The sequence below is a fragment of the Macrotis lagotis genome, chromosome 1 (genome assembly GCF_037893015.1).
Source record: "Macrotis lagotis isolate mMagLag1 chromosome 1, bilby.v1.9.chrom.fasta, whole genome shotgun sequence".
NCBI lineage: Eukaryota > Metazoa > Chordata > Mammalia > Peramelemorphia > Peramelidae > Macrotis > Macrotis lagotis.
The window spans coordinates 640,129,900-640,146,478 of record NC_133658.1 but is presented as its reverse complement, the minus strand read 5'-3'; the positions used below and the strand labels follow the sequence as shown (position 1 = coordinate 640,146,478).

The 16,579-nt window shown below is 33.6% G+C and overlaps 1 protein-coding gene across 1 annotated transcript in view; it reads right to left on the bottom strand.

The window, feature by feature from the left end:
• The window catches only part of EPC2 (enhancer of polycomb homolog 2), a 183,927-nt gene that overhangs the window by 78,873 nt on the left and 88,475 nt on the right, over positions 1–16,579 (bottom strand). The window contains exon 3 of the mRNA XM_074215134.1: positions 9,227–9,372. Within this exon, the coding sequence (XP_074071235.1) occupies positions 9,227–9,372 (146 nt within the window). The remainder of the gene's footprint in view (positions 1–9,226; positions 9,373–16,579) is intronic.

The following is a 16,579-nucleotide window of genomic DNA, read 5'->3' as shown; positions in this document are numbered from 1 at the left end:
AATGAGATTCATGAAACAAAATTGCTGTCTCTGTTATATTTTTCAAGAACTTTTATATAATTTTGACATGGAAAGTATTTTTGAGGGGAAAGTCATTGAGGCATTACCTTGCTCTACCAAACAAAATACTTTCTTTTAACATAAGAATAAACCCACTGGGATCTTATATTCTCTACATCTTTGGTCAATCATATGATGATAAAGATGTGAATTATCTTTAGGAAAAGTCTATAATTAAATGAAGAATTCCATTAATGTTTGTGTACATTATTTCCATAAACATTTTTAGATGAGAAAGTAGGTAGGTCCCTTGGTATTTAAGTTCTGAGTTATATTTCTTTAAACTAATAAAAAGCTCAAAGATATTTTAATATCTTCTCCTTCCATTATCTACAGGTACACTGATGCTCTCAAAATTTTATTATCACTAGCATAGACCTGCTTTTGATATACTCAATAAAATCAAGCTGATTTGCTCATTTTTTTTAAGATGCCATTTCCACATCTTCTATAAGCACATGTAGAACTTCAGTGGTGACTCCATATGCGGTAGATAATTCATGATTATGGATAAAAAGTTTGTTATAAAAATCTATAGAGTTTATTTTCATTCTGTCATCTATTTGTGGCCTTCCCTTTTCAGTTTCATCCTTAAACTCCATCATTATGATTTTGCTTGGTAAGATCTTTCATTAAACTTTCAGTTATCTAGTTTTTTTCCTTTCATTCCAACACAATGTCTTATAAGCAATATTTTCTCAAATCTTCTGTTATTCACTTGAATATAATTTTATATTCTAAATTTGTTTTGCCTTTGTTTACCATGTGTCTCCATCAAGCAAATAAATCAAGCCTTTATAGCCTTACGTGTTACTATGGTCTCTTGGGCTCTCATGATGGTCAATGATATATCATACTTTAAATGATAAATTGTTAGAAGTAGTTTCAGTATTCTTAACTCCCTTTTAATTGCTGATCCTTAACAAAATTCTAAAACAGGTTATTAAACATATGGTTCATATTTAGAAAAGATTTTAGAAAACACTATGAATCAACATGGGTTAAGTGTAAGTAATAGCTAACTAAACTCATTTCTTTTTATATCAGGAATACATGGTAACAAAAGTAGGTAAATGCTTTAGGAACAGTGTATTTTGATCTCATCAAAGCCAGCTTCAAAAAAAATTCTCATAATAATCACATGATATAATGACAAACTATACAGAGAAAGCACTATTATACTAACTGGAAGAATACTTGACTATTTGCTAAGTTACACTCAAGCTACCATTATTTTTCCTATTGCTTTCAATATTTTTACTAATGACTTAGATGGTAATAAATGGCATGATTGTCAACTTTGGAGACAACAGGCACAAAGTTAAGAAAGATAAAGTCGTTGATGACACATTCAAGATTTAAAAGTATTTAGTCAGATAGACAAACTAGCACACACACATATACATACAGAGACACAGACACACATAAACACACAGTTCGGCATATTCTGGGGCTTTAACCAGATGTCTATCAGATACGTAACACAAGACAATAATGTGATTTGATTACTTGAGCCATGAACTATAAATACCACCACAAACTCAGGCTTCATTAACAGCTGTACAGTGCCCAAATTTTGAAATTTTGAGTATCCTAGTAGAGAATTTTGTATTGATTAGACCTTAGTTACAATTCTTTTGGAATTATACTTCAAAAGGGACAATGATAAGGGCAGCTAGGTGGTACAGTGGATCAACGGGACAATGATAGAACTGGAATATACAGGAATGAGCAAATTATATTGAGAAATATCTGAAAAACAAATCAGGCCTACTGAAGAACTTCAGAGTGGTCAGCTTGGAGAAACAATTGAGAATTGACATAATTTCCTGCAAAAATTCAAAAAGTTGACATGTATTTTATGATTTTTGTGTTGTTGCTTCAAAATTACTAAGATCAATTAATTAATGAAGGATAAAAGGAATAAGGCTTTGGCACAATATAAAAGAGAGTTAAAAACTAGACAAGTTCTCAGAATTGAATAGTTCTGAGCTACCAATGGTATCCAAAAAGAGAATAAATGTCCATCTGTCAGGTATGTTGTACAAGGGATTGTTGCACTGGTTAAGGTCCTTTCCAAATCTAATAGCCTTAGATTTTGTAATTCTATGCTATTTCAGTCAATTAAGAAGGTAAGAGAGAGACTCAAGAGAAGAAATAAAAGTAGGATAAGAAAAAACAAGGGAGGACAAAATAGAAGATGTAAGGAATAATTAGACTGAAGAAAAGAGAGAAAACAAAAAGGTAATTTATGATAAAAGCAAGAGTATGTGCATCAACTGGTAAATAGCTAAAGAAATTGTTGGCTCTATATAAAATAACAAATATGAAGAACATAAGAAAACTTAGAAAGATGGCAAGAACTAATATAAAGCAAAGTAAGCAGAAACAGGAAAACACCTTATACAAGGACCAAAGTAATATGAAGGAAAACAAAAGATATTAACACTCATTAATGCAGTAACCAATTGGGACCAACACTAAAGCTTAACAAAATCCTCCTGACAATTGAGGTTATGGCCTAATATGAGTGCAGAATGAGGCATGAGCTATCAGATAAGACCAATGTGTTCATTTGTTTTATTTAATTATACTTCACTGTTATAAGTGAGAATTGCATTGAGAGGGAAAGTCACTAGGAAGTAGCATCAATTTTTTAAAGTGTCAATAAAACATTTATTTAAATTTCAAAATGTGGAAAGAATGAGAGGAAAGAGTTTCAAATAGAAATGCATAAAAAGAGTGCTAGAAATAAAACAAGGAGAAATGGTGGGGTAAAAGTTAGTAACAACAAAAGTGAAATCAGAATCACTAAGTCTGAAGTGAATAGAAGAAAGTACCCTCTTTTTTGCTTCCACTGTGAATGCCTAAGGATGATTAAACTCACTAAGATCAGGACTGTTAAATTTCTTGACTTCTAATTCTCCAACTGGAGGTGGGCCAGTGCCTCATACATGGTTGGTACTTAATACTTGATGACTGATTAATTGTGGAAATTTCAAAGGTTTTAAGATTTCAAGCTGGAAAGAACATTCATATCTAATGTCCTCATTTTACTGATGAGGAAAACAGATTGAGAAAGATTATGTGATTTGTATGAAGTTACAAAGAAAGTAACAGATTTGGGATGAGCAAATCCTAACTTCTCAACTAATACTAACCAATCTTTAAAATGTCTATTAACAATTTTCTGATTAACTGATCTTTAGCTCTTCCAACAACTCTAATCCTATATAAACTCCCCTTCTTAAAGAGATAACAGTAACTGTCTAAGCTCCAGTTGAAGAAAGGAGGGTAAAGTCATCTTAAAATCTTTATCTAATCTCTTGGGTTGAAGATTCTTGATACTTAACTTGTGGGGGGAAAAAAGCAAATTTCAACAAATAATGAAAACTATAACATTATATTCATTTAAAATCATTTTGCAATCCAATTTAGTTACTGCATAAAAACAAGTCTAGACCTTAAACAATAATCATCAGCTTATTACTGGTAATTAAATTAGGGATGGAGGGAAGTTAAGAAATAAAGAAAAGGCAATGGAAATGAAATCAACAAGTATCATAAGCAATAAAACACAATTCTGTGGACTAGCTGGCTGTATAATCCTAGAGTGATCATGGAATCAAACGAAAACAATATCATAAGTTTATGGGGACTTTAACCAATGTACTGGGTTAATCAGAGAGATTGGGACCACATGATTAAATAGATCACAAAATGGCATCCATTCCTGTTCCAGGTACAGAAAGTTAAGCTATTAAGACATTATATGGACACATGGGCAAATTAAGATTGGAAATGATAGGTATAAGTAAATGAGGTAGTTTAAAAAAAAAAAAAAGGAAAAACTCCAATACTTTAAGATGAGAGGAAAAGAGGTTTCTTAAAGAAACCTAGGAAGAAATTTTTACTTTTTTTTGCCAGATAGTAACTTCCTTCAATACCTGCTATGACTATTTGCCCATAGCAAGTATTTAAATAGTTTTTCAACTGTTAAATAGAATTTTAGAAAAAGAATAGACTAATTATAATTAATAATAATTTAATTTATTAAACATTTATTGAAATTCTGCAACTTACAAGCTACCAAGCTAGGCACTAAAGAATGCAAAGATTAAAAAAATAGATTCTCCCCATCCTCAAGGAGTTTAAAATCCACTAGGGAAGAAAAAATATGTATACAAATAATATAAAATAATAGGTAAAAGATTAAAAATCAAATGCAACAATTATTTGAGTATTTAACTATGCCAGGCCCTGCGCTAAGCATCAGAAATATAAACAGAAAGAAAAAGAAAAAAATCTCTGCCCTGGAGAAGCTTACATCAAAATGAGGGAAGATAGCATGTAAAAAGATGTAAAAAAGAAAGAGAAAACATATAACATAATCACAAGTCCAGAGTAAGAATTTTCATGAGAGAAATAAGAGATGTTGTGTGCTTGGGTAAGAAAATTTACCAGGATGACAAATTTTGAACTTTCAAGAGGACATGGCAGATCAGCTAGTCCACTGATATTTATTTGATGGTATCTAAGCTGGAGCTGATGAATGGATAGGAAATCAGAGGGCGGGGGAAAGGTGGGGAAAGAAAAGTCATTTCTTGAGAGAAGAATAAATATTAAGAGTTTGGCGAATCATAGAGAAAAAAACCGCACAGGCTCTATCTAGAGGTTCAAATAGCATACCATGAAGTTTGGGCTTAAATCAGCAAACAATAAAGAACAAAATTTTTTGAACAAAGGAGTGAAATTTGATCATGGGGAAGTAATGTAACCCCTTTAAGTCTCAGTTTCTTTTATAAAATGTGGGATTTCACCTAGAAAATCTCCATAGAACTTTCAATCTGATCCTACAATTCCCTAATCAGAATACCATAAAATTTCCCCAAATACAATTATATGTCTTGAAAATAAGGTTCCAGGGCAACAGTGGATAGAGTTCTGGCCCTGGAGTCAGTTGTACCTGAGTTGAAATCCAGCCTCAGACACTTAATAATTACCTAGCTGTGTGGCCTTGGGCAAGCCACTTAACCCCATTGCCTTGCAAAAACTAAAAAAAAAGGTTTCTTAGGGCAGCTGGGTGGCACAGTGGATACAGCACAGGCCCTGGAGTCAGGAGGATCTGAGTTCAAATTCTATCTCAGATACTTAATAATTACCTGGTTGTGTGACCTTGAGCAAGTCACTTAACCCCATTGCCTTGCAAAAAACAAAACAAAAAAAAGTTTCTTCCCAAAATAAAATGTATTTTTAAAACTGGGATAAAAAGATATGACTTGAGAAAAACTGGATTTGATATAGAGAGATGACTGAATAGGTAAATTTATATTTAAGAGAAATTGTTAAGGCAGTAAGGAAACTTGAAAAATCATTATTGAATAAAAAGGATTCATATAGTGACAGAATTCTATAAAATATGAATGAGTTAATTAAATTCTACTAATCTGATGAACCAATATAACACACTGATGGTAAAACATCTAAGAGGGTCTGAAAGCACAATAATATTGAATTTTTAGACTCAGGAATTCTGAGTTCAAGTCCAGTTGATATGATTTGGGGCAAGTGAATAATCTTTCTAAAAATTGGAGATAATATTTCACTACATAAGTTATGAGATTATTGTAAGAAGAAAAAACCCAACTTCTGTAAAGCATAAAGTACTATTAAATTACAAATTATTACTAACATCAGTGAAGGTGGCATAAGATATCCAAAATATCCAAAAGTGACAATTCTTTAGTATCTATAGTCTATGGACAAATGATAGGAGCCCTAACCTCTAATATCCAGTCTAATATCCCCAACTGCCTTATGCATTAAGTATCTTGCACTGGATGTCCTATAGAACTCTCAAGTTCAAATGTCTAAAACTGAACTCATTACCTTTTCCCAAAAAACCCTACTCCTATCCACTCCCTTTCTAAACTTCCCTATTTTTTTTAACTTTCCTTTTATTGATGTGGATACATTCAATCTTTCTGATTCCCAAAGCTTACAACCTAATTGTCATCCTTGACTTTTCATTCTCATTCACCCTTTATATTACCTGCTGACTTCACTTTAAAAATATCTTCACCTCCATAATATATCTTCACCTTCACCTTAGATCTTTCCCCCTTCTCTCCTCTTTGTCACCACCTTGGGGCAAACCCTTATTACCTCATGTCTGGAATACTGAAAATATCCTGCTAGTTGATCTACTGGTTTCAATTTTCACTCTCCAGTTCATCTTCAGTTGACAAACTGATCATGTCATCCTCTATTTCCATAACCTTCCAGTGGCACCCTGAAACCTTCATAACCTCTCCCACCACCATCTATTTTTGTGATCCAGTGACATTGGCCTCTCTGCTGTTCTTTACATACGGCACTCTTAGGCAGCCAGGTGGTGCAGTGGAAATGACTCCAGTCCTGGAGTCAGGAGGACCCGAGTTCAAATATGACCTCAGACACTTGACACTAACTATATAACCTTGGTCAAGTCATTTAACCCTGACTGCCTACCACTAGGGTCATCTCCAATTTTCCTGATCCATATCTGGCCACAGGACCCAGGTGGCTCCAGAGAAGCTGGTGACTTTGCATACCTCCCCCCTGCACTCAAATCCAGTTCACTTTCTTGTCACGGCATTACCTCCCTGATGTCATGGTCTTTTTGGAGAATGAAGGGCAAACATCATTATCTCTCCCAATTCCTGGCATTTTCATAGACTGCTTCTCCTATGCCTAGAATACCTCATCTCTGTGTCTGAGCTTCCCTGAAGTCCCAGTTAAAATTTCTTTGACAGAAGTCGTTACCAATATGACTTGATTCCAGTGCCTTTCCTCTATTGATTATTTCCAATTTATGTGGTATATACCTTGTTTGTAAATGGTTATTTTCATGTTTCCTCTCATGTTAAGCTGTGAGTACCTTGGGAGGAGTGACAGTTTTTTGCTTTTCTTTCATATTCAGTGCTTAGCACAGGACTTGGATACTTAATAAAGATCCTTAATAAAGTAGAGGATATTTAATAAAAATTTACTAACACAACTGATGAAAATGTTTTCCTTTATCTAAAATTATAATGTTATAGTATAGTTTCTCTGCAAATATGAAGGCGCTTGGAAGTAAAATTATAACTGTAGTTCAAATTAGCAGATTCTTCAGCTTCAGATTTGTCAGGATCAAATGAGATAATATTTGTAAAGCATGCTAGGGGCTTAATAAATGCTTATTCTCTGTTCAGAAATCTAGCTAATGCCTCCTTTTAAGACAATGAGGAGGAAGAGATTAAAAAAAATGAATCATCAAATAATCTTGTTAAGGATAACTTATCTCAGCAGTAACTGATCTTCACACCTCTCATTTAACTTCTCTATTATCTTGTTTTAAATGTGATATTCTCTTTGCTATCTGGCTATCTTTTCTAGCTGATTTCACATTATGGCCAACTCTACTCAGATTCTCTTATTTGGCAACATTTCCAACCTAACACCTAGTTGCTCCAACTTCCATATGGGACAATCAGTAAACAAAGTTCATTCCTCTGACACTTAAGCACAAATTTCACCTTAATCTACCTATAGGAGATCTGACATAAACTAACTTTCCTTCTGAGCCAGAGTAAGAATTAATAAAATGCTCTACCCTTTCCTTATTGCAAATACTATCAGATATGATGGATGTGCTTGGTTGGTTTTGCTGAATGTATTATTTGGCCATCCCCACCCCCACCCCCACCCCCTGCCCCACTTCCTTTTAAAGCTGTATTATAATAGAAAACTCATTGTCAGGAAGAGATATAAAGAAATGAATGTGAAATAGAAATAAAAGGTATCAAGAGGAATAAGATTACATTTAAAGTAGCAGTCAGTCAAGTATTAGAGTATAAAGAATATTGGAATCAGGAAGACCTAAATACAAATCCTCTCTCAAACAATTATAAATTGTGTGATCCTAGCAAATTATTGAGCTTGTTAGCCTCAGATTTCTCATTTGTTAAATGGGGATAATAATAGGACTTATAAGTTGATGTAAGGATCAAATGAGAATATATTCAAAGCACTTTGTAAAATTTCAAGCATTATAAAAATGCTAACTTATTAAAAATATTTTTAAAAACACTTTAGTGAGTTCCTCTGTAAAGTTAAGAATAATGGGAACTGTTATTTCACCCTTTCTTTTAAGAAATATCTAGGGGGTGGCTAGGTGGCGCAGTGGATAAAGCATCGGCCCTGGAGTCAAGAGTACCTGGGTTCAAATCCGGTCTCAAACGCTTAATAATTACCTAGCTGTGTGGCCTTGGGCAAGCCACTTAACCCCATTTGCCTTGCAAAAAAAAAAACCTAAAGAAATATCTAGATTGGGGCAGCTAGATGGTGCAGTGGATACAGTATTGCCTCTGGGATCAGGAAGGCATGAGTTCAAATCCAGCCTCAGAACTTGACTAGCTGTGTAACTTTAGGCAAGTCATTTAAACCTACTACCTTCACAACACCACCACCAACAAAAAGTTTTTGGAAGAAACATCTAGATCAACAAATACAAAGTTTTCTTTAAAAGTAGGGTAACTGTGTCTAGCAAATACTAGAAAGAAGAACTAGGCTTCAAATATTCCAAAACTATGAAGGGGATTTCAGGAATCATTTGTATTATATCAGAACTGAAAGCTTTCTTTTCCACCACCAACTCATCACTGCCTCTGAGAAGCCAGTAACTCAAAAAAGCATTTATTTTGATACTGTGGTTCATTCTAGAATTCCTCAAAAAGCAAAACTGCTGCACTGGTTGGGGAATTTGGGTGGGAAATGGCAGAAACTATTAGCTTCTTTATAAGAGACTGGGTGGATTAGTTGTGAATGGCAGAAACTACTAGCTTCTTAATAGGAGAGTATGTGGACTAGTTGAGGTGACAGGATTTACTTACCTTCTACTATTCTCCAAACCAGTATCTACAAATGTCTGTCAAATTTCATAGGGCAGCATGGTTTCTGAACTAATAGCATGTGTTGAACTCAAAGGATATTATAAATGGTAACTGCAGAGTATCAAACAAAAGAAATTCAAGGAAAAACGAATGCATTTTTAAAAAATATCCAACAAAATAAAAACAGAGCTAATAGTTCATTAGATTAATAATAAAATAATATAAAATTGTAATTTTATGGAGTACTATACCTGATTAGAACTGGCTTTTTCAAGCCTGTCAATCATAATTTCAAACTGCAGAGGCTTAATTTCCATCTTCCTGTTGAGTCTATTTAATAATGTCTCATCCTCAGAATCCATATCATAATCTGGTTGTTCATTGTCCAGATTAAAGGCTGGGAAGAATTAAAAAGAGAGAGAGAGAGAAAGCTCTTCAACTCAAGGTCAAATTAGAAAGTTACATAACATTAAACATCATTAAGAATTAAAAATAAAATTCAAAGAATGAAAAAGCACAAATTTTATAAGCAATGCATTATTTTTAAATATAGATTTCTGTTAAAGAGGAAAAATATCAAGAAGCTATCACTGGGAAGTAACAGTAATGCTTTTTTGTTATTTAGTTTTTTATTGTAAATTCAAAAATCAACAATCATAGATATCTCCAGTCACAAAGGACAGGAAAAAGTATATGAATTCCTATCATAAACAAATGAAATAATACAAAAACAGCACTTTGCAAACCTTAAAGCACTATATAAATAGCAGTTTATTATATTAGGGATTTCAAATACAATATATTTGTATATGAGTGTGTGTATATATATATATATATACATATATATACGTATATATATATGCAACCTTTAAAAGATAGTTAAAAATTACTTTCTTCCCCCATGCATGTCATCAAACTTGATTAATTTTATTTTTCCAATTACATGTAAAGATAGTTTTCAACAATCAATTTTTGTGATAAGGTTTTGAGTTTACATTTTCCTTCCCCCCCCTTTCCTCCCTTCCCCTGAAAAAAAGGAATACTGTTTCTCTTTATGTACCTCCCCTCTCTTGCTTCCCTGCACCTTATACAATTGAGTTATTAATGTTCTTTTTTTTTCCACGTCCATCATTTCCTATCAATTCTCATTCCTACTGAGGGATTGTCATGGGAAAATGACAGTAATGATTTAAAAAAAAAAAGAAAGATTAAGGGGCAGTATGCAATGCAATTGATAGAGTACTGGCCCAGGAGTCAGGGTGACCTGAGTTCGTTCAAATTCTGCCTCAGACACTTATATATGAACTCTTTAAACATTTCTCAGATTTCAATGTATGATCTAAATCAGATTTATACAAACTTCCTAACAGGAATATCTTAAACCATAAAAATGTCTAAATGAAAACTTTTTTTACTTTTAAATTATTTTTGAGGGGTTTGATATGCAAAAATAAAACTAGTTCTAAACAAAAACGTTTGCAACAAATGGTGAACTAAGGATATGTCACTGTATAAGTAATAGAAAAACCAATTACAATATTTGAAAGATAAATAGAAATTAGAGTCAAATCAACGCTGTCACAAAAAATTAATTAAAATGTTCACGAATATAAAGTTAATTTTGTCTTTTCATCAAACAGTAAGACATGTATGCTTAAGTAAATACAAAAGTTTTTCAGGGCTACTCTAAGGATCCACATAGGAATATAGTCTTTGGTTTATGCTGAATATTAATCATAACAGATATTATTGTTGTTTTTCCTTCATCTTGAAGAAGACCATGTCATCAGGAAGATGATGCCATGACATGCAGGTGAATTGAATTTGACTGAGGGGGTTCTATGCTAAATCACCAACCTCACTTTCTCTTCAGGAGCCATCTGAGTTCAGTGGACAGATATGAATCAGGATAACTGGAGATAGCCCTGGATGCCAAGCAATCAGGGTTAAGTGACTTGCCCAAGGTTATAGAACTAGTTAAGTGTTTGAGTTATGATTTGAACTCAGGTCCTCCTGACTTCAGGGTCAGCACTTTATCTATTGCTCCCTCTAACTGCTCATAACAGATACATGAGGATAGTATAGTCTGGAAAGTAAGTACTGAAAATTGCCCCCAAAGCCATTAAAATGTCCTCCAACCCTGCAATATAGTCCTAACTAGACCTATTATAACAAAAATGTTTTTTAAAAAAAGAGGAAAAGGATTCTCATGTACAAAACTACTTAAAGCAGCTCATTTTGTGGCAACAAAGAACTGGGAAGTAAGGGGATGTCTATCAACTGTGGAAAGGCTAAAAAAATTAATGTTAACTAATTTTAAATTCTTATAAATGGAGCACTATTGTACTATAAGGAATGATGAGGAAAGTTTCAAAGAAACTTAGGAAGATTGGTATGTTGTAGTTATGTGAGCAGAATCAGTAGAACAATTTATAAAACAACAATATTGTAAAAACAAACAACTCTGAAAGACTTAAGAACTCTGATCATTGCAATGACCATATATTCAGAGGACCAATAATAAAGCATGATAACCCCCATGAAAAATGATGGAATAAAGGTAGAGAGTCAGACATACATTTTTTTAGGACATGGCCATAGGGGAACTTTGCCCTGTTCAACTTTATGTGTGTGTGTATTTTTGACAAAGGTTTTAGTCTTTCTTTTGTTAATCCCCCTTCTCTAAAGAAATTATAGATTTTTCCATTGGAAAAAATTATTTCTAATTTAAAACACAAACAGATAGAAAACTACACAAATAATAGAAGCAGCCTATACTCACATGGATAAAGGACTGACCTTAAGGTAACAAGATTTAGGTTTAAGTTTGTCTTTTGACATACACTGTCTGTGTCATCATAGGCAGATCACCTAAAACTCTTATTACCATCAGGTGATTTTCTAAAACTACAAGTTTTAGATAAGTAAGTAAGAGAATAGAGAGAATTTCCACAATGGGCATATCCCCATAAAGAACCAGAAAGTTGGAAAAGAGTTAAGATACTCTCTAATTCACCCCATAAACAAAAAAAAATTTCCATTATAAAATACCCAACAAATGGAGGGTATAATCAGAGGAGCAGATACCCAACACTATAAGCAGAATGCTAATAGAAGTTGAGAGCAGTTAGATAGATAGCACAGTGGACAAAGTGATGGGCCTGGAATGAGAAAGGTTCAACTTCATGAGTTCAAATATGATCCTGGATAAGTCACTTAACTCTGTTTGCTTCAGTTTCCTCATCTGTAAAAATGATCTGGGAAAGGAAATGAAAAACTACTCCAATACCTTTGCCAAGAAAACCCCAAATGGGGTCAAGAAGAGTGAGTTAGAGATGACTGAAACAACTTGGTGCAGATCACTTAAAGATGAATCAAGGAATGTGAATTTTAAATGTTTGGAGGTAAACAACAATTACAGTCTGTTGTGGGGGGAGGGGAACCGATGTGGCTATGACTTTAGTTTATCTATTGCTCCCTCTAACTGCTCATAACAACAACAAAAGAAAAACGCATAAAAAATTAACTCACTAAAGTCCAGCATCCAACTGCAGAACACCAATTCAGGAAGGATGCCTTCTAACACAAGATTCTCAAGTGTGTGCTGTCTTCATTGATAGCATATGCTAGCATTTTCCAAACTGTGTTTTACAGAACCCTGTTATTTTGGATGATCTGAACTGAGATTTTATGAAAAAAACTGTTATTCTAACAAATATGGTCAGGAAGCTGAAGATAAGAGTGACATTGTCCAGGTGTTCGAGGAATAAACCCTAGTACTGGTGTTCCTCATCCTGTTATCTACCCCAGATACAAGACAGACATTTCTGAAACCACTTCTTTCTGAATTCTTATAAATTCACTCCCTGGCAACATATCCCTTTTCCTCAACCCATGAAACTTCCTACATACCCATCCCATTTCAATATCTCCACATACTTTTGCTTCCTATACTTATCTCTCCTCTCCCCCATTCATAATAGACAAAGTAGTAAGCATTTATATTGTACCCATTACATGTCAGGCATTTTAGAAATAGCTCATTTGGACCTCACAACAATCCTGTAAGGTACTGTTATTATTCCCATTTTGCTGTTGAGAAAACTGAAGCAAACTGATGTTAAGTGACATGCTCATAGTCATACAGTTTCTTCTGAGGTTGAATTTGAACTCGTCTTCCTGATTCCTGGCCCAACCCTCTATCCACTGCACAGCTGGTGAGCTGCCTCTATACCATCACACCACCTTCATCACTCAGTGTCTAAACACATCTTCCACTTCCCTAATTCGGAGAAGCAGTATGATGAGCACAAAAGATCTGAAATAAGGAAAGAACAGTGTTCTATTTCCATCTCTGACACTTATTATCAGAGTGATCATGGGGAAGTCACTTAAATCTTTTTTATCATTAGTTTCCTCATCTATAAAAAAAAGATTTACATAAGATTGTCATGAGGTTTAAATTATACAATATATGTAAAGTGATTCACAAAATATTAAAACCTTATAAAAATACTAGTATCATCAAAATTATTCATACCCTAAATCTACATACCTGCTTAATAAATACACTCCACCACTTCTCACATGGAAGGTGATACCTTCCATTATCCATTTTCATTCCTTTGGTGATACCAAAACTATCTCTTCCAATTTTTAAAAAAATTCATTTGTCTAGCATTTCTTCTCCCTTCACTACCATTCTACCTTCTCCTATCCAATGAAAAATAAAAACAATAAAGGGGAAAATAACCAATTATGATACATTATGATACATTAACAAAACTTTGTTTACCTAAAACACAGAATAGCACATTCTATGGAATTCACTGCAAAGAGAAAAATATTAACTCAGAGTATCAAAACTGGAAGAAAAATGAGGTCATACTGTGAGTTAAATGGTCATTTAGCTTTGCTTAAATACTATTATTCTAGTGATGGTAAATCTACTATGTACCTCCTGAGATAGCCCATTCCACTTTTGTATAGTTCTAACTCTAGAAATAATAGGAAAACTTTCTTTGTCATAGTTCTGGGACAAGTAAGATAGATCTATTTCCCCTGTCCCTGTCACATGACAAACCTTCAAATACCTGAAATCATGTTTGTTTTAAATTTCCTCTTTATCAAGATGAACATACCTCAGTTCCATCAAGCAGCCCTCATAAGGAATGAACTCAAAGCCCTCATCACTTTCCTTTTCCTCTTATTAGACATTCCAATCAATCATTGAGAATTTATTGAAAAACTGTTATGTGCCAGATACTAGGTGCTAGGGATATAAGGACAAAAATAGATCTTGCCTTCAAGAAACATATTTTCCAGTTTGTTAGTGTCCTTTGTAAAAAATGTGGCATTTAGAGTTGAACATCCAAATCCAAATGTGGTTTGGTCAAGAGAGAAGGTACTGAGATTTTTATCTCCTTAATCCTGGACCCTATGCCTTTCTTTAAGCAAACTTCAACCATTTTAGCTTTGTTTGGTTGCCATATTGAACTACTGACTCATGCTGATCATCTCCACTAAAGTCCCTATCTTTTCTCAGAAATGCTATCTAGCCAGGCCTCTCTCATTTTCAACTACTACTTTCCACTACATCTTACTCCTACATATTGACTGTGCAATCACAATCTCTCTCACTTTCCTCCCAAATAAATCTACCTTTCAAACTTTCCTATTCCAATTAAGAATATCATCATCCTACCAGACATTCAGATTCACAACCATAGCTTTATACATGGCTCAATACCTTGTCCTTTACCCATGTCCCTTCTCTCTTTTCATATAGCTACCATCCTAGCTAAAGCACTAGGCATCTATGGTCTGTACTATAACTAGTCTCCATGCCTTAAGTCTCTCCATTCACCAATTCATCCTCCACCCATTTGCCAAATGATTTTCCTAAAGTGCAGATCAGATCAAGTCACACCTCTAACTCAACTACAGTGGCTCCCCATTTCTTAGAGTATCAAATATGAGGGTTGGTTTGTGTAGTTTTTAAAAGTTCTTCATAGGTTGGCCCCTATTTCCTTTCTAGTCTTTCTATTTGTCATTATTCTCACATTTCACTATGTTCTCCAACTGGTCTTCTGAGAATTTCCCATACATTATACTGAATCTCCCATCTCAGATATTTACAATGTAATTCTGGGCAAGTTATTTAACCTATCTTTGCCTCAAGTTTCCTCAACTGTAAAGATGGGAATAATAATATCTATCTCAAAGGCTTGTTGTGAGGATCAAATGAAATAATATTTGCAAAGTACTTAGTTGATTTTTAAATTAATATTTTAACTAGACTAAAGCACATTACATACTTATGACCTTTTAAAATTTCATTTTATTAGATTCTGCCTAACAACCTAATCTGTTAATATTTTTTTGAAATCTGATTCTGCCATCTGACACATAAGCAAGCAAATAATCATGACACCAATACATTTATCACTAACAAAAATGTTAAGCACCACAATTCCCAGGGGTACTCCAATATAGATTTCCTTCTAAGTTGAATATCAACTATAAATGACTAGTTTTGGGGAATAGCCATTTAAAAAATTTTAGATGCATCTAAATATATGACGGTCTAACCTGTATCTATCCTGTCCACAAGAACAATAAAAGAGAATTTGTCTCAAAGCTTTTCAGAAAAGCTAAGCTAAATTCTATCTGAATAGTAACTTGTCAGGAAAGTAAATAAGATTGGTGAAGCATGACCTGTTCTTAAGGAGACATTCTGTCTTTTTGTGGCTGCCATTACTAAGTCTGCTTTCACTGATCTTACCCAAAATGATACTACTATGTACAATATATACAAACACTATATATAATAGTGCGATTGGAAAGGACCACCACCACAAAACAATCAGAAGAAAATGCTGCTAATTTACAAAGAATGAACATGATTCCAAAGAAGGAAGATGACAAGACACACCTACTCCACTCCTTTGCAGAAGTGAGAGGTCTACAAGTTAGAAGCTAATGTATATATTTTTAGATTTTCAATATACTGATTTTTTAAAAATCTTTTCCTCTTTTTTTTCTTTAAGAAAAAATATAGTTTGTTCTCTAAGGAGAAAAAAAGGATATTAGGAAAAATTTTGGTGATATACAAACAAAAGATCAATAAAAATTTATTTTTTAAAAATAAAATGAAATGATGAAAGAATGCTCCATAAATTGGGGAATGGCTGGACAAATTATGGTATATAAATATGACAAGATATTACTGTACTATAAGAAACGATAAAAGGAATAGTTTCAGAAAAACCTAGGAAGACTTAAATGAACTTACATGTGAAACATATATGGGAAGCTATAAGAACTGATACATGAAGTGTACAGAACCGATACATGAAGTGTACAGAACCAGGAAAACAACTTACATACTTAATTATACTATGCAATATTTAATAACTTTGATCAATGTAATGATCCACCACCATTGCAAAGGACTCAAGATGAAAGACTCATGATGATGAAAAATGCTATCAACTTCCAGAGAACTGACAGCCTCAGAGTGTAGACTAAAGCAATTTTTTGGTCTCTTATCTTTTCCCTGCCAGAACATGGCTAAAGAAGAAATATGTTGTGCACAATTTCAT